General features: G+C 41.6%; 1 protein-coding gene across 2 annotated transcripts in view; it reads right to left on the reverse strand.

Annotated features, from left to right (window-relative positions):
• The window catches only part of cdh13 (cadherin 13, H-cadherin (heart)), a 413,558-nt gene that overhangs the window by 130,074 nt on the left and 259,458 nt on the right, over positions 1-24,026 (reverse strand). For both annotated transcript variants that reach the window (XM_036002865.1, XM_036002866.1), the window contains exon 8: positions 12,265-12,443. In XM_036002865.1, the coding sequence (XP_035858758.1) occupies positions 12,265-12,443 (179 nt within the window). The remainder of the gene's footprint in view (positions 1-12,264; positions 12,444-24,026) is intronic.

Genomic DNA, 24,026 nt, shown 5'->3' on the forward strand with positions numbered 1-24,026 from the left:
CGCATGGCTCAGGTGCGTTTAGGGCATGTCCAAATCCACTGTAGCACTGTTTGACGGCGGAAAAAAGGGTCCGTGCGCCAGGTGGATGGTTCAAAAGGGTTGTACTTAGTGTCTACATTAATTCATAGGTGTGTTTTGGGTGTAACATGCAATAAACCAATCAGAGTGTCATCTCCCATTCCCTTTAAAAGCCAGGCGCGTTTGCCCCTTGGCGCATTTCTATTATGATGGTGGATTTGCACCGTGGATTTACTGTTGTAATCTTTTGCATCTTTTGTTTGTGTGCTGCTGCGCTTCCCTGTGTGTGTGTGTGTGTGTAACAAGCATAGTGTGCACGTGTTGTGCATGAGCCTAGGAGCATTTTACTAATTCGTTGTTAAAATAACAATGAAATGCTGCGCTGTTGACTTTAGACCAGGTTTTTGTTGGTCAATGGCGCGATCACTTCCCGCTGCCTCAAGATAGCAATACGCCAAGAATTCACCTGAACACACCTCCCTGTAAGACCAGCACGCCCATGGGCGCACAGATGGGCGCAAGTGCATTTGCTATTTAAACAAAGTTGGCGCAGGACGGGAAATTGACAACTGTGTCGGTGTTAAACTAGCAAAGACACTTGCGTCGGGCTTTGCACTAGGCTGGGTGCAAGATAGGACCCAAGGTCTTTACTCTTAGTGAGAATCATCAACATTCAGCCAGTCCCCAAGTGAAACCAAACGGCCTCATGATATTAGCCAACCTTTTTGTTAGCAGAACAAAAAGGTTGTGAACTCAAGCAAGAAACCTGGAAAATAATATAGGAAAACATAGTATAGGAGACTAAGGTATTGGAGTGGGAGTTTAAAGGGGTACTCCGGCAATTTAGTATTACGCATCCAAAAAAGGAGATGAGAAATGGTCAAAATTGAAGCTTTTAGTCTCTAGTATGGGTCAAGCTCCCGAAGCCCTACATTTTCCAAAATGCAGCCAATCTTTTAGTTAGACCCTCCCTGCTTAGTAAACCCCCACTTCTTTAAATCTCCACACTCCTTGTTTGTAGTGCAGGCTTTCTGTTATAATTTTGAAGTCGTCAAGCCCAATCCGAGATAACCCTGATGAAATCATCGGGGTTATTTTTTGACTTTAGAAAGTTCCCAGCAGAGTCCCAAAAGACATCTTATAAAACGTTTCACAGACTTTATACGACCCCTCGTGTTGAATAAAATGACATTATGTGTAAAATTGGTGGACTGTCCCTTTAAGGAGATGACTTTACTCTTTTTGTATTCTTCAGCACAACACCTTAACATTTCCTTTCATCCTATCAAAGCTAGTACTTTAATCGCAGCGTCATGAGAGGGAATTCACTTAACAGACTAGACTTTTTCGTCATCTACCAGCTTCTTAACTTTTAGACTTTGAACAGATTGTGTTGCTGCAGTGTCTCTATCCCTCAGCCACACAGACATACATAATGCCTGAAAAGTCATTACAGCACTCTGGGATGCAAAGCAGGTTACTGGATACATACAGCACAAACTCTTCGAGCTCCTGCAAACCATGAGGGGAAGAGATGACGTATCTCTCTTTTTACTTGCTCATAATAAATAAACCAAAAACATTGTTTTGCCTTTTTCTTTAACCACAAATATGCATTTTTAAAATAAAAGAAATAAGGCAGATTTGGGTCAATTGTGAATATTCAGAGCAAATTAACAAAGTGGTATAGATACTATAAGAGATACAAATATGTCAAGCATGATGTTTTTAATTATATATATATATATATATATATATATATATATATATATATATATAACCCTTTTGCAATTATGTAAGCACATAATGTAATCTGAAAACTGCTGCCCTGGTTAAAAAAAATGACAGCTGGTATTCTGTCTATAATGGAGTGGAATGGAAATTTCGAAGTGACCCCAAACTTTTGACCGGTAGTATGTATATATATATATATTAATGAATAACTATCTGAAAGGCCTATCCAATTGGCAACAACTAAATTGTGCATCAAGACGTTTTGTAAAGTGATGATCATAATATGAAAAGAACATTTAAGAATTTGTCGACTCCCACTTATCTCTTTTTTTACCTCTATTATTTAATTTGTCCTGCCTTATTCCTCTCTGTTGTTCCACCCTCTCAGGGTCTTAATGATCACATGTTTCACCTTTATCCTTTTTATTTCCATTTTCCCAGACTCCTCTGCTCAAACCAAGCGTCTCATCTGCTCTTCAGGTGAATACAATTCTCTACCTCGTGGTTCACTCTGGTCCCAGGCTTTCATTGACTACTGTCGGTGAGACTCAATTAAAGTGAGGCTGGGGGGGTAAGATTAACAACGCACATTTTTACCCACAATGCCCAGGGGGCTCAATTTATCTTGAGGAATGCACAGCTTAAAAAAAAAAACAACTGTGATTGACACCTCTAACCTTCATGTGGATGTAATCTTCATCTTTAGCACTCAGAGATCTAATTAATTAGGGGGGGATCTCATTTCCTCACTAATGCAACTGGACAGAGGCATGATAGAAGGAGAGGAGGAGGGAGGACGAGGAGAGGAAGGATTGGGTTGGGGTGGGGGAGGAGGGGGACCGTATTTCATCAATGCCTGTGAACGGTCTCCGCCTTGTTCATTTCGGGGAAGAACAAGAGAGCGTGAGTTGGTTGGGTTCACATCAACTACAGCGTATTGATTACAGCTGCCAGAACTCTGGCTACTGGCCATCCCATAAGGAGACACTACAGTAACACTCTTCATAATGGGATCTCTTGATAATGTACTCAATTGTTTCACAGTAATATTAGTCTAAACAATTAATAATTTCTGCTTTTTTTAACTCAATAATTAGGTATGATTTCCTACAAATGAGATTTATTGACCATGAATTCCAAAAAAAACTAAAACTATAATAAGTTGCTGTTAGTGGTGTGTATACACAGAAGTGAAAAGAAGCGTTAATTGTCCGAAAAAAGCGCCAAAAACATTGAAAAAAGTGCCACAAACACCAGAGAAAGTGAAAAAAATCAGTTTTGGCCCGGGAGGACGATGCATGGCCGAATGGAAGACAACACAAGGGTTAACAGCTGAAATGGAATCATTTGAATACTGAACAAATCTTGCATTTGACATCAGCCACTGCACATAAATGGCACATATTGCACTGACTGTGAGTTTCATCATATGAATGTGTAAATACTTTGTGGCCCAGTATGCAACTTATGTGATGTGAAAACTTAATCCATGTCTGGAAGGGAATTAAATTTGCAATGCCTTATATGTTAATGATAAGCCTTTAACAACAAAATCAATCACCTTATATGTAAACATGCAATATAATCTAAATGTATCTGTCATTTCATATTGTAATCATCTGTAACTAACGTGCCGTGATTTTAGAGTTGTGATGATAACTGCAATACAGCGTTTAGCGACGCTCCCAGGTGACATCATCACTTTTATCACCTCATTTTTTTTTCATTTCTTTATTTTTTTTTGTTGGTGAAACTTACATGTTGTGTGATATGAATTATAATACACACACTAATCATTGTTTAGTTATTGTCATTGAATGTCAACGTGATACATTGCTTCTTCACCACGGTAAGAAAAAAAAAAACCCACAGCCACATGTGATTTCACAATAAAAGTCTTCTAAAATAAAAGTTTCTTTGCATCGTTTATTATTCTGAATATTTTAGTCTTCTAGATCAGTGGTTCCCAACCTGGGGTCCGGGGACCCCTAAGGGGGGCGGCAAAGATCACAGGGGGGGTGCAAGGTTTTATCTGGTTTGAGGTTGAGGTAAAAAAAAAAATATTTGCACATGTTAAACAAATTATGATAATACACTAGAATATATAATGTATACAAAAGTCTGTATAAAAACTATATATTTTTGTTCTCGCTTAAACTTGTAGGCAGGCTACTTAGTAGGCCAAACCTCCGGGACCTCTTAACCTGGGACCCTTGCTGTCATCAGGTCAGCTGCTAGCTGTTAGCTGCTAGCTGCTATCATCCTCGTTTTTCCTGCCGCCATGGCATCACTATTTTATGAAAGAAACATGGCGGAGAAACGTAAAAGTGCTGATAACTCCTCTGTATCAAAAAAGAAAATAAGGGAAAGTTACCTCAACTTCGGTTTCGGACGGGGGGCTCAGCTTTTCTTAGACATCAGTAGGGGGGGCGCCAAGGAAAAAAGGTTGGGAACCACTGTTCTAGATGATCTCTATTGTTAATATAGTCCCCAACTGAATCCATTTCAGCAGCCAGTGAGAAATATTTCCCATTTGGAGGGCACTGGAGACCAACAAAACACACACACACACACACACACACACACACACACACACACACACACACACACACACACACACACACACACACACACACACACACAATGCTCTAGTTAAAATTAAAAAAGAAACACGAGTCCATCTGCAAAGATTACTGTGTTAATCATCAGTAAAACTATCAATTTAGAGTGGCAACCAGTTACGCCCTCTCTTCTCGACATGCACATGAGGCTCAAAACAGAAAACTTTACAGCATCAGCCTCTTCATACAAAACACAACACACAGGGCATGAAAAAAAAATTCTATTTTTTGAAGGGAAAAAGAAGCCCTATGAATATATTTCACACTCCATGTAGTCCACACTGGTTGTAGGTCATTTATACACACTGCCTGTAGTTCATGTATATATTGATAGGTCTTGATTCTCCTCGTTCTTGCAGATATAGGCCTACACTTCTGTATCTTTAAATGACTTCCACACAACTCCAAAGTTTGTGGCTACAGATGTGGTTGAAAAAAACAAACATCTCACTTGGCGATGAATACAAAGTGCCTTGGCATCTTTGGTGTTGCTATGAATAAAATCACTATGCTGTTGCTTGATTGCTAAAAAAGTGTTCTCCATCCTATCACTGCCTCTGCACCCATGAACCTTCCCCAGTCTCACTTCTCCATTAAGCTGCCGACTGGAGGCTGCATCTCTTAGCAGATATCGAGCCGGCACTTCACGCTCTCTCTGATCATCCGTCCTTCTTGTCGACCACCTCGCTGGCTGCAACGCACCTCTTTACGCTGGCTTCCCATGCTGATCTTTTCTCCTTACCCACCCTGAGCCTTTGAAACACTGTCCATACTTGCCTGCATCTCTCTCCACCTAGCTCATCTACTCGCACCTTTCCAATCTCCAGATCATAATAGCGGGTTGAAAGGGAGTTTATAAACTGAAGTGCACATCAGATCTGCTGTAATGAAATCTTATCAATGTGTTCCCCGCGCTGTATTATTTGCATATAAATGACATAATATAATAACTCTCCCTGGCGTCTACCTGGGAGGAGTAAATATTTCTCTGTCTGCTTTGTCCCGCTGCTGTGACACGCGGAAACGAGACGCTAATTGAAGAGAGGAAAGCATCTTTATGTGACGACTGACATTCAATTATGTTTGGGGGATCAGATTAGGTGGTGCCCCCAGAAATGTTTGAAAACAACATTTTGCAGAGCTGCAACTCTGAAGGCAGCCGAGGATGTAATTTGAATGGCTGTTTGAGGCCCGTGCTGAATGGCGCTGCTCTGAATGGAATCACTATGCTATGACCTGCGAGTAATTGGATGTCCAGAGTGAAGTGTTGACAGAAAAGGGAAGGCGAGGCTGACAAAGAAATAAATAAAAAAGAAAAGCCATAGACAGTGATGCGGGGAGACAAAGAGAGGAAATAACATACAATGAAAATAAGTGAGAAAACAATGCGATGGACAGGCACGACGTTGGGAAAGAAGGGCAACAACAGTGAAAGTGGAGGAAAATGAATGCCAAAAGCTGCCAAAGTTTCAGTTGCCATTCATCACATTGCACAGGTATGCAGCGACTCTGGCAACCGAGCCAAATAAGCCATTAGGCAGGATAAGCTTTCTTATCAGCCAAACACTGTCAGGAAGCACACTGCCAAGGTTGCACCAAACAAACACCAGATCACTTTACATACAGCCACCATTACATACAATACTGCTGATCAGAGATGATTGTGTACATTCATCCATCTACCTGTCACTCTGGATTTGTACTAGTTAGGCACAACAGAGCAGGTAATGTAAAGTAAACACATTTACAGAGCAGGCGACAGCAAAGTAAATCCTTAATATACACAACACACGGCCAAAGAGCATTTGCTGACAGATGATGCGTGTGCCTTAGCAAAGAATACCGGCCGTCCTGTCAACAAAGATTATTTTTAATGGATACAGAAAAACAGCCTCCGTATATTCAACTGACTCAGAGTGGAGAGTGGAGCTTTTGTCAAACTGTCGCTTTCAGGTGCAAATCTTTTTCCAATAATGATTGTTAAGCGCTGCTATTGTATCTGAAAGTCACCTTCAGGTAAACGCAAACAAACAACAAAACATGTTGTCGCACCGTATTGTTTGTTGAGATGTGCTTTCTGTCTGACCAAAAAAAATGGATTTAACAAGCACTTACAACACATCGCCACAGACGGAGGAGGGTAAAAGAAAAGAACTGCACTCGAGTTAAAAGAAACATGCGGTTTTAGCTACTTGCTTATAATCACACACACACACACACACACACACACACACATATTTTATCTCCATGTAATTCACCTTTGTAGAACATGGAAGTGGATGGAGGGGTCGGGCGACTCCATCGATTGGCTATCCTTAGCAGTGACAGCTCCCAGATTGGCCAGCGCGCATTAGAGAGTCAGAAAGTCACACTGCCATTAGCAGCCTGTCCTCTCTGGTTACAGGCTGGCTGCACACAGACACTCCATAGACTGAAATTGATCACAATGACTGGTGTGTGCGTGCGCGTGTGCGTGTGCGTGTGCATGTGCGTGTGCGTGTGCGTGTGTGTGTGTGTGTGTGTGTGTGTGCGTGTCTACAGTAGGAAATGTGATCACTCTATCACTGCACAGTAGCTTCAAATATATTCTGCATGAGGTTCAAGCCAATAACCTCAGCTTTCCTCTTTCATTTTTCTAATTTAGTGTGTGTGATTGCCCCATCCTCTGTTCTACATTAAAGCAAACTTTCCTTATCTTTCTGTGTGTGTGTGTGTGTGTGTGTGTGTTTTGTTTATAAGCAAGTAGCTAAAACCGGCTGTGACGAAGAAGCAATTTATCACGGTTGACATTCAATGATAATAACTAAACAATGATTAGTGTGTTTATTACATTTCATATCACCCAACGTGTAACTTTCCCCATTCTTGTCATTTTGTAGACTAGAGGGCCATTTACCGTGCTCCCTGCCTGCCTGCCAGCCTCCATCTTCCCTGCTCTCTTCACTTCTTTTCTGATTCACATCTCCACCCCTTCAGCTCACAAGCCTCTAGAAAGGATGGACTGCAGTGACTGCAGTGGGGCTGGTGCATGAAATCTCTGTTCACAGAGGAAACAAGGGTTTGCCTGATGAATCGGTCAGCTGAGATATTGTGATTGTTGCTTCCGGCACTGTCCTAAGCGGCAGCCTGTCTAGAGCAGCGCATGTCCAATCGTCTAATTTCCCTTCTGGGAATAAATGAAGTATCTATCTGTATTGGGATTAAGTTTTTTTTCTGTATTCAGCCTCTATGTTGTTCTTTAGTTCCTCTATCAATAACTGCGATTGATATTTTATTTTCTCTGAGAAGCTGAGTCATAAATTCAAGCTTAGACATGTTATTCTCACTAACACACATAGATAGATACAATCACACGCGGGAACAAAACATAATTCCTTCCCATCTTTCAGAAAGATAACATAACACCTCACACACTGCCTCTGTCAAGCTGCCGTCCGCTTGCCTTCCCACGGGCCAAAGAGGCACGCTTTTTTAATAATGGTGAGAGATGTCAACCCTTTTCTTTCTTATTAATAGTCAAATGTATGACGCGTGTTAGACCTAATCAGAAATGTGTTAGTAAGTTAAAGAATAGACACCCTCTCCTTCTTACCAGTCCTTCCAGAAAAATGCTGAGTTTTTTGTGATTGTTACAGGCAAAAATCCTTGATTATGCGGCACGTTTTCTTAAAAAATGCGATGGAATATGCGGGATATTTATGCAATTTTATGCAATGAAATTGCGGGAACTTGCAAAAATTGCGGGAACTTGCAAAAACTGCGGTTTCATCATGGCTTCTTCACGGGGTTTGCAGCTTTTCGATGATGTTCACGTCGTGTAATTACGTCACTTCATAACGTTCCCATGGCAACAGGGGAAAATAGCTGCTCTTGTGTGAAGTAAACGCAACATTTTTCAACTTTCTGCTAAGATATATGTGACTTTTTTGCAACGAAAATACGGGGATTATGAAATCATGCAAGCCCCGCATATTTTGCGTGGAAATCGGCAATTTATGCGGCGAAAGTGCGGCATATTTGAAAAAATGCGGCCCCCGCATAAATATGCAGACTTTGGCTGATTATGCATTGAATTATGCGATCGCATAATCACGTTTTTCTGGAGGGACTGTCTTACAGTACATTGACTTTTCTGATCCAATTCAACTTTTTTCTACATGTGCAAAAAAAGAAAAGAAAGTGGAATCATTTAAATTCCGGTGCGTGCAGTACTGTGCACGTGTTTGCATGTGTTACTGTAGCTACACTGCACAGCCTCAGCTCATGAGTAGACACTTTCAGATGCTCTAAGAAAACAGGTGAAGACGGACATTGTTGTGAAGCAGATTGATTTCTTCTAACAGCGTTGGGATGTTTAAGAGAGATTTGCATGTGTATCGAGTGCAAGATATGAACTTCGTCTTTTCAGACTTAGAAAATGCCCCCCCCCCCCCCGCTCTCCCCTGCCAGCATTATTAGCTGTCAAAAATCACAGCCTGGAATAATAGAAGACAGAGAGAGGGAAGTGAGGAGAAAAACAGACGCTGGAGGAAATGTCGACACCAAGACGGTATTTTACGCCAAAAAGAGAAAGCCCTAGAGGGACAATCAAACTGATTTCAACGTGACACAATTGATTTTCCAATTTTCTCCGGATTGCTTTCTGCCCACCCGGGGTAGGTGAGGTGTCTGTCCAAATGCACTTAGAGCGCCACCTAAATTATGTCTGTGGAATTTAGACAACGGAGGGGCAAAGTTGAGCCAATGTCTCGCTTTTTTTTCCTTTCTTCCTCTCTCCCTCTGCTTCCTCTTTGTTTTGCTGTCTCTTTCCGTCACACATATACTGCACACATATGCTGGACATTCTGTCTTCAACAACTTTACCCGGCATGGCAGATGGAATCGATGGGTGTCATGCCGGAGCCATATTTATGAGATTGTGCTGAAGTGGCTGGGTTTAAATCTCTCAAGACCTAGGAAGAGGACAGTTTAAAACTTATGCCTTCTGCACTTCCATCTGGCTCTGCTGACTGACTGAAGAAGTCTCACTTTTACCCCCACTGTTGTTATACAGTGATGCTGCACTGCGGCCGGACTATTGCTAAACTCCCTGAGGACATTTTTGTAGAATCCAGCACACTAGTAAATGATGGCGGTGTCGGGCAGGGGGGGGAGAGATACTTGTAGTTACAGTGCTGCTCATGAGTATAGGAACCCCTGCTAAAGTTGACTGAAAAGAGGAATAAAGAAATCATCTCTTGGAAATTGATCTTAATGCCTTAATTGAAAAAATGAGGAAAAATCCAACCTTTGAAAAAAACAATTTTCTTTCTGAATGAATAATGTATCGTAAATAAATAAATTTTCTTCCTTAAAATACAGGGGGCATAAGTAAGGACAACCCTATGTTAAATTCCCATAGAGGCAGGCAGATTTTTATTTTTAAAGGCCAGTTATTTCATGGATCCAGGATACTATGCATCCTGGCTTAGAGATTGGCATGGTTTTATTTCAGTTAGCCTAATAGCTGGTTTGATTTGCGTTGAGAGATGATTTTATGGAAAGTACCCCATGCCAATCTCTAGGTATGGTGAAGGGTATGTGATGATGTGGGGCTATTTTAATTCCAAAGGCCAAGGGAACTTTATCAGGATGCATAGTATCCTGGATCCATGAAATAACTGGCCTTTAAAAATAAAAATCTGCCTGCCTCTATGGGAATTTAATTTTCATAGAAAGATTTGTTTGTGTTGAGTTGCTGTAGAACACAAATGAGTTGGCACAGACTGTAAAAACAAGGAGAAAACACTGTCAGCTAGGTCTTTGTCACAGCAGTGACACGTCAGGAAAAAAGAAATACCCTGGGAAATCCTCAGCCATCACATCTTTTTCTACTGCTTTTATAATCCTTCTGTATGACAAGACACTGCATTTAAAGAGCCATTTAGCATTGAGCACTATAACATTGTCAGACCCCACACCCCAGATTGTGTTCTTCAGTCCCAACCCACGCTGACTGACTTTAGGTGAGTTATCAGACTTCTCGCAGCTTGCTCTGGGCTTAATATAACTTTTAGTACTCCCCAAGAGCTGTAGCCTGGTTGACACCAGACCCTTCTCAGTTGTAACTGAGAGTGGGTCTGGGGACGGTTCATTCACAGCCCATTTCCAAAGGGGCGTCACCAACGGATGCCGCTCAAATGCCTCTGGGCGCAACTGGATAGTCCTTCAACCAATCAGAACAACGATCCAGGTGACGTAGCAGTGACAGCGGCATCAACGGATTGCTGCGCTTCGTTGGCCGTCATGTTGAATGTAAACAAAAAGCTGCTTGCCGTCGCTGCGCTATCGTCATCGTGTCAAGCCCGCCTCAACGGCTGTGATTGGTGCCTCGATTTGGAAAAATTGGAAATGGGCTTAAATGGGCTCTTGGCCAGACTGACTTGCAGAGCAAATCTCAAATTTGATGGAAGTTCATCAGGGTTTTCACAGGCTACAAGAGCTTTAAACAAATGTGTAAAGTAAAATCTGTGGAAAATCCCTTTACAAACAATGTACAGCCTGCTTCCATGCAGGTCTCAACAAACTAAAAAAAATAAAAAAGCAGGTTTAAAAAAAATAACAAAAACACCTTTCCATCTCTGTGTATCAAAACAGATGGAAATCTGACAGGAACAGGTGTGTAATCAGCCCTGTCCAGACAGCCTCCAATGAGAAACCACTTAAAAGTAATGTGTGTGGACAAACCCAGTGTGGCCGCCACCTGAGGTGCTAATTAAATCCAGGGTGTAAGTGAAATAATCAAACTCAACTCCGACGTGATTCTGCCGACATATAGAGACAACTGACTTCAGTCTCAGGTCTTGGTGACTTTGAAAAGACTTGCTAATAACTTCAAGAGTTTATCGCCTATGGAGAACAAAGTGATAGGAAGAATCTGCTTGTTCTCAGAGATATATTGAGGCCACAAACAGGCAGACAATTTGGCTAGGTGCCTTCTTCAAAGGCATTCAACTGCATATTCGAACAGCAGCCTGTTAGCGGTTTCAATAAATCTTGGCTGCAGACGGGTGGAGGAGCACTGCTATTGTTTGTTTTTTTCACTTTGAAGACTTGCTTCAAAAAGCTCACTATCCCTATGACCCACGTACGTCTCTTGAAACATTCAATCTCTCGATCGCCTCGCAAAGCTGAGCATCGACAGTGCTCGCTGCATTGATTGCATCTCATTCCACCGTACTTTTAATCAGTTACGCCTCTATTAAACGGTTTACTGTAGCTCGGGGCGCGGCTCATCAGGGCGGTTTAGCCGCCATGGTTCTAGCAGTTCCGGATGGGAGGGTTTTCATCCAGGCTTGTTGGACACCACCAGAGCCGGCGGATGAGTGTGTATCACCTCAATTAAACTAGGCGCTAAGTGTCTGACAACAGCTAATATTCCCCCTCCACCGGCGAGCCCAATCGATGTTCTGGCATTCGTCACCCTGCTGAAAAAGCAATCATCCGTTGTCTCGCTCCGGTTAGACGGAGAAATGGAGAGACTCTCATCTGGCGTCTGCGCCTGCTCATTGGAATGCACCAGCGCTTATTCCCACAAAGACACACACACCATCACACATATAGGTGACATATGACACACACACACACACACACACACACACACACACACACACACACACACACACACGCACACATATACTGTATATAAACACTTTCTCTGCTCTGCTCACTGGCAGCATTGGTGACATGTTGAGAAAGAGTAGTTGTACCACATGCCTGCAGCGGCAAAAAAAAATGACAGCATCTGTGAGACTTGTGCCAAGAACCTGTCCAGCAAGAAGTCACACTCTGTTCCACTGGGGAAAAAAAGGAGCATCACTCAGTGCAAAGCGATACACCAAATCAACCTCACCTCTCTGTCAAGCAACTTGTGGGAGATGACGGTGACAATGTCGCCTCTTTCTGCATCGATGTAGAACATGTTGGGGGAAGGCTTGTCCGGCGACTGCCTGACGATGTTGTAGCGCAACGCCGCGTTATCCGTGGCGGGGTCGTCTGCGTCCAAAGCCGTCATTGTCATCACCGTGGTTCCTGGGCGAGACAGCCAAAAGACAGGGTTAGGTCTGAACTCCAAAATACTTGTCATGTAATATATGTGGGGGGGGCTAAACGCTGGTGCCGTGTCTATCATATTTTTCTGAGAACAAAAATGTTTTAAGACACAGCAGGAGTCGCTTCTTTACGTTGGAGATCGATGAGCACTTTTCACCGTGGTTACAAAACATTAAGAAAAAAAAATAGCTGATCCAAATCTCAGAAATAAAGCTGATGAAACAAATGGAACAGAAAAAGCATGCAACTTTTGACATTTTCTATTTCAAAAGCTTTACATCCGAAAAGTTATAGATGCATGTTTTAAAAAAGCAAAGAAATTCCAGTAGTTACCAGAACACATGGAACAGTTTAGCCAAGCCAGTCAAAGGGAACGTATCTCCCTGTCTCCATGATATTTTTTTATGTATTACAATAGTATTGTTTTTTGGAGTTCTAAAATGAAGGCAATCATGGCAGCAGATGTATGAAAAGTGAAATTTCAAACTACTGATAGACGCTTAGAAAGGGAGCCTTTTCTAAGTAGGTATTTTCTCCCTCATGTCTGCTCTAACAGCATGCTGTTTTTATATAGTAAATGGAACAACAATGGAAATCCTGCCCGCTGCAGTTGAGCTGAAATAGGAGGCATTCGCACAGATTCAGCAAGACACATACCGAAATGTACACACACACACACACACACACACACACACACACACACACACACACACACACACACACACAGAGAAAGCTAAGGAAAGTTTGCTTTAATGTAGAAAAGAGGATGGGACACATACCGAAATGTACACACACACGCACGCACGCACGCACGCGCGCACACACACACACACACACACACACACACACACACACACACACACACACACACACACACACACACACACACACACACACACACACACACACACACAAAGGCGATGTTAGGTTGTGTCACTTCTGAGTAGTGTTGACCATTTCTCCAATGCGGGCAGAAATGTCTATAAACCCGAATCTCCGTCTGGTGCTTCATGTTCTTGCTGTCATCGGCTTGCCGTCAGACACCTCTGGTTAAAATATCACCTCTTCGATTTGTTTAAGCTCTATGTTTGATGTTTGACTCGTTCTCAGAGAGCTACGTGACTGCATTCTGATGAGACGGTGTGTCTGGGACACAGATGGATACTCCTGATTCTGGCACAAACTAAAACGTAGGGCTGATTATTTTGGTGTGTTTGTGTGAAATTTGTAATGATTTGGCAGGTCTGTCATTGGTTTAATATGAACAGTAAAGAGCTATAATCGGTGGATTTGGTCGCAATGACGCACTCTAATTCTAACATGACCCAACTAATCAATGTGGATGATTCTGCTTCTGCTTTCAGTTTTAATCAATATGGGAACTGGCATTTATTTGATGAAAGTCCTGCCTGGGTTGTGTTACATAAAGCAGATTCTTTTCATTTGTAAAACGACGGAGCCTACTAAAGTTGTACGTGTTTTTCTGCCCTCAATCAACCCCTGGTGATTTCTTACTTGACCCACATTCTTAACAAAACATTCTCCTAAGCACCAAATAGCAGCAATGCGTAGCATGGCTCATAAACTTCCATCTCTTTTTCATACTTCTCCTTAATTCCCGACAGTCCTTTGCCACAGTGCATTAGCCAAACTATTCAAATAAGACACAAAAGGGCTGCTGGAAAATATGCAAAGTCTACATGAAATAATGGTGGCTTAGTAGCAAAAGTCTTTAGCCCAGTTGAAGGTAATGAGGGGCAGAGAGGTGTGGGTTTTATCCCCTTGGTATTTGCACTTCAAGGTGAACCATTAATGGTTAAGTAAACGAGTAATCCTTCCTCTGCAGAATAATTACACAGTCCCGTCTCCTTCATTACCTATACTCTGTTCCACTTCACACCTCGCTGTGTTAGAGATGACTCACACAAACACACATGGTCGCACACACAGTTTTGCACACGGACGCACCAACCAGCGGCAAATGCGCGTTAAGAAATGACGACTGAATTGGCGATCTTGAACAGATCTCAGTGAAATGAACTGATCTAAAACTGATCAGCTGGTTCGAGGCGTTCACTTGCCAGTTAAACCAATCAGAATTGGCCACGAATTTTACGAGCCAATCGCAGCATTACATCCCTGCTTTAAATCGGTTTCTCTCCCTGCTTCTTTCAGCTTCAGGCAAAGAGTGCAACCCTCCTCCTCCCCTTCCACCTCCAGTCATCTTCACCCACGGCACCCTGGGTCTTCCTCCGGCTGACCACTCCCATCGACTCCTTCGGTCCGGTCTTCGGGCACCTTCACCACCACCAGTGTCTAGACTCCATCAGGGGGAATATGTCTTGGCTTCTTTACCCCTTCAAAAATTATTTTATAACGATGGAGTCTAATCTACAAAGACTCTGTACATTTCACATTACGTATATATGTACAAATAAAACTTGGCATATCTGCAACAAAGTCTCTCCTTATTGAATGTTCTCAATCTGCTGGCTAACCGAGGTCTGATAAAAGCAAAGCAATCATATTACGTGTTCTACGTGATGCCAGAGTCAAACTGGCCCTATCAATCCTCGCTGACTTCATCAGATACCATAATTCCAGTCACAAATGAGTATCATGTAACCAATAAGCGTTCTAGTCTGTCCGGAATACAACACGGCATCAACATCAATCAGCTTACATGATAAACATCTAGTATTCTGTAATGGGACAATGGGGCTGGGTAGAACTCTAACACTGATGTCTGTTGTGTTTAATCGTAACATGATATCATGTGGGTGGCCTCAGCGAGGACTCATCGCCCTCTCCTATCAGCTTCATCCTGCGGCAGGAGTCAAAGGCTCAATCACTCTTTACTGCATTGGTTGGTCATATGGTGGGAAGGATGTGAATGCGCAGAGCTGCCATTACCTCGCTATCACTTGGACCCATCTGCCGTGCTGCTGGATGACACCAGCTCAGACTGGATAAGGAGAAAAGTGATACAATAAAGACGGAGACAGCAGAGAGAGAGAGTCTGCAAACACACCGTCTATCAAGTCAGTTTATATTGAGTAGGGCTGCACGATACAAGGAAAGTTGAATTTCGCGATAATGATATTACTTGCCAACCCGTCCTCACTCCGAACTCGTAAAATACGGACGTTTGGACAGTGGCTGTCAGCGTCTGAAGCGACGAAAAAAGCGCCCTTCAGAGTGTTTGTAGAACACACAGGGGAGAGCAGCAGCTACACAGGGTTTAGGGAGTAGTATATAAGGGGGAAATTCCACGCAGGGAAGTTGGTCGGGGTGGTGGATGGGTCAAACAACACAGGACTTTCACCCAGGAGACTGAGGTTCGTGTCCCGCGTGTGTCTTTAACCGTCATGTTATTGCTGCGTGTCACGGAAGCGGAAGCCCACCTACGACCTTTTCCTAAACCCAACCGTCCCGTTCTTCCCGCGAGTCACGGAAACGTAAGCCCACCCACGACCTTTTCCTAAACCCAACCGTCCCATTCTTCCCGCGAGTCACGGAAACGTAAGCCCACCCACAAGCTTTTCCTTAACCTAACTGCGTCAAAAGGGATGCCAATAGTCCCGACCCAGCATGTTTAGTTAAAGCGCGTTATATGACGAGACTTTTAGCGTCAATAACAATGACAAGGGCACCTGACCAAGCGTCCGTATTTTACGAGATGGGAGTGAGAATGTGTACTTGTGATAGATAAACAGTAGTCTATATCCACAACGTTCCGTTTCCGGGATTGCTCCGGTGCTGCCGGATGTCACTCTTTTACCTTCCGCTTTCTTTGTGTTGGAGTTTTAAACTCCGGTGGATTTATGAGGACTATGGTTAACTGCTCCTCAGATCTCTGCAGACAGCTAGCTAGACTAATTGTCCAATCTGAGTTTTCTGTTGCACGACTAAAACAACCTTTGAACGTACACATGTTCCACCAAAACAAGTTCCTTCCTGTGACTATTTTGCAGTGGCACCGGGGCTCCGAAAAAGAGAGCAGACACAGATACACATGTTGTGGATTGATTTCATCACACGGGCTGGTGGGACCAGCCTACAGCTAACTCCTATATCTTTGTCAAACACCAAGGGCAATCAGAGGGGGCTGGCAGATATGTGGATGCCACCAGGGAACTGACACAGTGTGAGGAGCCACGATGAAGCAAGAGAACATAGACAAGATTTTTATTTTCATTATTTTAATCCTCCTGTTGTCCTCGGGTCAAATTTGACCCGTTTTTTAAAGTTTCTATATCATAAATTTGGGTTTCTTTTAACCAAAGTGCCCAAATGTGAAGGTAGTATGTGTTTGAGTCTACTATGTGTAGTGTGCACACACAAACTGTCTCTGAGTCACACACAGTGTATCTGCGCGAGTGTGAGTGATTGAAATTTCATTTTTAACTATTCAAAGTGTATGATGGATATTCCAAAACCTGAAATGGGATTTATATTAATCACACTCAACTAAGTGAGAAAGAGTCAGAGCTGACCCATTTTATTCTTAGGTGTGAATGAGATCAAAGGGAGTTCAAAGATGAATTATCTCATCCAATACCAACAGCGTGGAGATCGTACATGACGATGGATTACAAGCACGTATTCATAAGAAGCAAAAAAAAAAAAGCAGTGGCACCAGAGCCCAAAAGAACAGTAAAAGAAAAACATTAAAGTAGAAACTGCCACCACTCAACATTTGGTTAACCTGCAACTGATTTCCAGCACTTGTTTGAGCCTTTAACAGTCCAGTTTTTTTCTGTCCATATTTACTATGCTGAGATTCTGAATGGTTAAAAGACAGAAATGTGTCACTGTTGGGATCGTAAAATTTGTATTTAATTCATGTTTCGCAGCAATAAAATACATGCAGTCATATCTAATAAGTAGTTAAGCGTATATTGCGGATGCAGCTTTAAGCAGCAAGGCTATCTATTTGACTGAATGCTGCATTTACCTGTCTACACTGTTCGCCTGCCTATGTTACCCCTACACCTTTCGTCAGTGTTTGGAAGCCCACCTGTCTGTTTGCCTCTGTGTCTTTTGTTGAACTTGTCATTTCAAAGAGAGGATTCTTAGAACCTGATTTTCTTTAAATCAAATCACTTCATCCTGGCACTCTGTGTATTCTGCAGCAGCGCTATTTAACTCTTTCAGACTTTTATTTGTACTGTAGCAGGGTTACATCAAACTAGTGAACATGTTACAGTCTGGTATATTGGTATGTGTTGTATGTCTGCTCCACACTTCCATTATAGCCTCTTCCTTCCATTAAATTTTTTTCCAGCCCATTAAACTTTGATTTGTTTACCGTCATCTCTTAAGGCACTATCAACATATACAGTACATAGCTATTTGCCAGCTTATCCATTCCATTGGACTAAACCTCCTGGCCTGCTTACCTCCCCATTAAAGCTGTTTGAGTTGTGATTCACTCGGATCTTTCACCCGAGTCTTTAAATTGACTCATGAATCGTGAGTCTCTAGTATCATTAACTCGGATCAGTTGAGTCCTACTACAATTCAATCTAAAATGATAACAACGCCACACACAAACCTCTTGCAACATTCGCTACTACTAGTCCAAGTTCAACTCAAGCGACTGAGTGAGCAGAGAAACAGTCCGACATAGGTTATAGGAACTTCCCGACCCACAGACTCAGAGCCAGAAACATTGCAAGCTCACAGACCATGGGACTAACTCGAAAACTTATGAGTTGGCGATGACTCATGAGTTCTCGCGTGAGTCAGTCAATCGTGCGAATCAGCCGGCTATGAGTGGATCTGTAGCAGACGAGCGAGTGAAGTCTCTCCTCGAGCTCAGGGTAAAGCAAATCCACAACAAAAGCCATTCTTTCACTTCTGAAATAACATACAATGTTCTGCACGTAGCCTAGCTAGGCCTACTGTAGGTTTTGGTGTATACATGTAGTATGTTTGAATGCAATTAGGTCGAGCAGACAGTCCGAAACATTGCAAGCTAGCAATACTGACTCAAGTGACTCGCACAACCCGGATCAGTTTAGTGAGTGACTCAGAATAACCTGAATCCTTAAAAGGAATCGAGTTTGCCAGGCCTACTGCCCATCTGTCTGGAACACTGCCATCTGCACTACCCTACATGGCTGTACCAAAAACATCTCCAGAGGGTCTCCTGTCAAGGCTGAACTCTAAGTAAAGACTCTTAGTAGTTAGACTTAACTCTCAAGTGCCAGAAGGAAGATTAGGCAATAATAGTTATAGTATAAAAAAAAAAAATAAACCACCGGTCTGGCTAAATTTCCTCAACCTGTAAGGCTGCTATGTGTGAATGGTGTTTTATTGATCACCTATACTAAATGAAAAATAGACTCAAACGAATGTTCTCAAAAGAAAAGTTTCAGTTTTATAGGGGCATTAAGTGACTTCATCATATAATTAAAAATAAGTAAAACTGCTTGTTCATCATTTAAACAGATAGGAAAAATATATAAATGAACACGTTTACACAATTATTAATTATTAAATATAATTTCAATGTAAAGATGTGTATATATTGGCATAACACAATGTCTTTCTGCAACTGACACCTATGACAAATATTATAATAAAAGGAAAGAATTCATTTAGATATCTTTCAAGAAATCCATTCCAACCCTACCACGACATGGAAAACAGTAAAACACAAGAAATTACTGTGAACATTGTTTCACGCAAACACCTAAAAAACAGCTGAACAAGTAATGTTCTCAAATTAAAATGATTCCTTGAAGCCAAAAAGTCATTCTGTATCAACTTTTACCCCTGGAAGTTTTCCAGTGCATTCTCCTTTTTAACAAAGTACATGTTTTCACATTGTGCCCAGATCGAGCTGCAACTTGATTCTAATTTTGATAGTTTTCATTTGCAACATAAACATTGATACAAATCTATATTTACAGCTGGGTGGGGGTGGTTGGGGGGGTTGGGGGGGAAGGTAAGCAACTGTTGTTTTGTGAAAAAAGTTTCACCATTCAGGTGGTTGCAAAACTTTTCTAAGTAAATTAATTTAAATGCAATAACTGTAGCGGCTGAATGGGGAGATGTAGAGAACTGTTGTTGAGCTCTGCTGCACGGAAACTAAATGTGAGATAATAAGCCCCGAAGTGACAGTCAAGTGAATGGAGAGAAATACAGTCCAGCTGCCCGTTCCTGCCTCCTCCACAATGCAGTTTCTCCATTCAATCTTCTCAGTTGCTGTCTGCTCTGGACACAGCTGGACCAATTGGCAAAAGCTAGATAATAAACAATTTATGCTAGATACAACCCAATTTAATCAAAAGCAGAAAAGAACAAAAAATACAGAAATTCAGCATCTAACAAGGGGAAAAAAGTTTATGGATTGACATAAATTATCTATGAAATTCCTGAATAGAAATACATGCATACATTTGTTCTAGTAGTTGTGTTTATGCGCAGTTTACAGACACTGATTGACAGAGGGACAGTCACTGCTTCATCACTACATGCTGATGACGCACTGAGAATATAAATGACTAGCTAATGAGAAATAAATAACACAAATGCTAATGAACAGAGGAACCTGGAAAACAACTCCTCCATCTAAACACTCACAATCAAAGCTGGGTAATGAAATCACATCTCAACTTGATAATTGAAAAAAATAATTGAATTGTATTAAGTCATTTGAAAGGGAATAATAGATTGGCAGTGCAGCGATCATGAGAGAGGAATCAGAATGAATACCATAAACACTTGGGATTTGTATTCCAGCTGTGTATGTATTAGGGGTGGGGGAAAAAATCGATACAGCATAGTATCGCGGTATTTTCCGTACTAATACTGTATGGATACACATACGCCAAGTATCAATCTATTATTATATATGTGTTGGTCAGTTTGTCTGCTTGACAATCCCATTTTGCAGCAATAAAATGAACAAACAGAGAAAAGTATCTTTTTAGATAAAACAGATGTTGACAAAGTTTACTTTTTGGGACATGATTTGAAATTGGAAATAAGGTAATAAATTGCAATATATAGCATAATTCTGCAATATCTTTAAAATCGCAATAATATCGTATCGTAACATAAGTATCGCGATGATATCGTATTGTGAGGCCTCTGGTGATTCCCACCCCTAGTATGTACTGTATGTATGTATTTTAAGATACAAACACTTATATGGTCATATGAGGTTATTGGGCCAAACATGGGCCAATGCATTTATGCAAATAGAGTTCAAAAAGCACTTCTTTTCTGATAGCTCAACCTCTCCATGTGTTGTTTTCATCAGAATGAAATATGATGTACCACAATGGACCACTTCAAATGGCTCGAATCAAGAGTACTTGACACAAACACCGGCTCCAACTCTTTCTATTCTGTCAGTAGTGTTTCAACCATACGTGGCCTACACTGTACAGTAGAAGAAAGGCTTTAAATACAACAATCTAGTGCTGTACTGTAAGTCATTTTTTTAGCATAATAGTATAATACCAATAATATTATTGTAGCCTAATCTTTATCTGCAACTGTGAAAATATACCGGGTTTAAACAGAATATAAAGCATGCAATAAAAGAAAAAGCTGCAGAGCATTCAAATGTTGATTTGAATGCAAATGTTGAATGAAGCTTTGAATATTTGAACTATTCTCTACAGCCCTAATATAATCAGTATGATACATATTTAATCCTCTTGGTTTCTAAATAAATCCAATCATCAGTCCCTTCTTTCTGACTTGGTTGAATCTTACACTTCCATACCAACCTAAATAAAACTTTATTCATGATTACGAACCGTTATTATTGTTAACCAGGTATTTGGGAAAACAAACATGTACACATACTGCTGGGAATATATGCAAACTGAAAATGTAACCTGTCACCTCACCCTTCACCTTCACTGTTTCAGAAACTGTACTGACAACCCCAGAGGGCAACTCTCGAGACTTTAGGGTAAGATAATTTGAAGACATAATTGAGCAACTTATACAAAATAGTTAATGCTCACATTCACACTTTCTTCATTAATGATACAACTTCTTGACAACTTTAAAAAGTGCATAAAAGATTTGCATTATCTTTTTTGTGCTGAAATTTCACCTTGCCTCCAGTAATGCCTCCAGTAATTCCATTTCTTCTGATTTAAAATAAACATCACTCAGTAGTCCATTTATTCTTTTAGCCAGAATATTCCAAGTCATAGTCACAGCCAATGGTGTCAAACTCAACTTCACTGAGGGCCACACTTTAAAATGAGAATCACATCAAGGGCCAGATGTATAGTTTATTGACATGCTTTTATTTAAGAGAAAAGTCAAATATCTTTGACTGTATTATTGCATGTCTCATATAGTCTTCTCAGTTATAGTTTGGTCCACATAAAGCCCCAATAAAGTCAGATAAAAAGTTACTAAAAAATCCTCAAAAAAGGTCTGCATCGAAAAAAGCGTCGAAAAAGCGGCCTATAAAGCGCCCCAAAAACACCAAAATAAACTCCAAAAAAATATTGAACTAAGCACCAACAACGTTGACAAAAGCGGCAAAAAAAAGTCAGCAAAAGTGACAAAAAGGTTTAATTAAGCGTCAACAAAACTAACAAAAACTTGTGTAAACATATGTATTGCAAACCTAAATTGATATGAGGCCGGATCAAAATCTGCAAGGCGCCGGATTTGGCCTGCGGGCCTTGAGTTTGACACATGTGATCTACACAGACAACGATTTGGGGCCATTAAATGTCAATCGTACTACAGTATCTGAGCTGCAGGCCGTTGAACTTTAAGAGGAAAACAATTGTGCTGTTTTTAAAAAAAAAAAACACCATTCAGAGCTATCAAATTAGATGTAAAGCCTGTCTTTGTTGCTGTATTACTATTATCTTTGTTGTTGTTCTAGGCCTTGTTTTTTTGTCTCAGGCAATACTGCGTGCACATACTACACAAATACTTCATTTGGAATTTTACTCAGGGTTTTCCGCTTCTTAGCTGACTCTCCTGTATTTGCATATCTCTGCATGTCCCCTCCTCGCCCACTGGCATAATGAATACTACAAGTCCCATTGTGGAGCCAAATGTCAGGGCCTGAGGCTGGCAGACAGTCCATGGAGCATAATGACCAGCTGAACCAACTCATCTCCTGACCCCGAGAAGAGCCGAAAGGATGGGAGAGGAGAGAAAAGTCAACTAGACAGGAAAAAAGGACAGAATTAAGACATGAACAGAACATAGAAATGTCGAGAGAGAAGACGAGAAGAGTTGAAGAACCTAATTAGGTATAAAAAAAGAAAGAAACAGACCAACTGTTGCAGCAAGGAGAAAAAGATAGAAAGAAGCAAAGAATGTGAAAACTTGGAGGATCATGATGGGCAGCTGGTCAAAAAAAGTGTCTAGGGAAGAGTAGTGTTGCATTGCTAGACCTATCGATCTCCACGGCGCTGTGGTTAAAGAGTAAATGCTGTAAACATTCAATCATTCCCCGAAAGAACCAAGCAGGCCTGCCCTGTTGCACGATCAAAACTTCTTTGAAAACTAGCTCGAAGTTCAAAGGGACTTTGAAAACGGCAACACACAGAGCAGAAAGTGAGGGGCATTTGGCGCGTGGATGTCAGGCTTTATCCTGGAAATGTACTTCTGTTGATCTAGACTACAGAGCGGATCGGGCCGCATTTTTCTGTCCGAGCCCAGCCGGCGTCCGACAGAGCAGTAACCGAACCCCACCCGAGCCAGACAGGCATTAAGATATTTATGTCCGAGCCCGACCCAAGCCCAACACAGTTAAAATTTCATTTTTTTCTCTCATACTAACGACATGTACGTTTGTTTGTGTGGAAAGCCCGCTTTTATTAAGCGACTGTAGGAAGGCATTCGGATATATCAACAGATGAGCTCATCAGCGCACACGGGGCAACAAGTGCACGTTAATAAGCTGTTTTAAATTTAAAATGTTCAATGCCTTATCGCGCTGATGTGACCGAGCCCGACCTGAACCCGAACATCGTTTCTAAATATCTGTCCGAACCCGGCCCGGCCCATTGGGTACCGCCGGGTACCGCTGGGTCCCGACGGGCTCGGATCGGGTATCCATCCTCTAATCTAGACTAAGGGAACTGTAGTGGAAGTGAAACCCCAATCAAGAAACAAAAGAGGAAGTGGGTGGTTGAGGGTTAATGCAACGTGATATTTTCTGAATGTACCAAAGCTGTTGACTCAGCTGGGCACAGTAAACAGCTGCAACAGTAATCAGCAAACTCAATAACAACCTAGGGTGTATCGATTAAGGGAAAACTTCAGCAGCCACACCACATGATCCCATCATCATTACAGAAAAAAACTAATTACCCTGTGGCTGTGATGCCACCAGATATGTCCAAATATTTTACGCTTTTAATGTACTGCAAAAGCAGAGCAAGAATATAATTAAAAAAAAGAAAAGAAGTCATTAATCTGAGGAGGCAGGGAAGTGACAGAATATTGCTATCCTTTTCTTAATTAATCATCTCGGTGTGTGCACAATTAAGACAGCAGATCATGTCTGATCGTGCTCAGCACGTTTATCCAGCTGAAGCTGCCATAGAGGAA

The sequence above is a fragment of the Sander lucioperca genome, chromosome 7, assembly GCF_008315115.2.
Source record: "Sander lucioperca isolate FBNREF2018 chromosome 7, SLUC_FBN_1.2, whole genome shotgun sequence".
Classification (NCBI taxonomy): Eukaryota; Metazoa; Chordata; class Actinopteri; order Perciformes; family Percidae; genus Sander; species Sander lucioperca.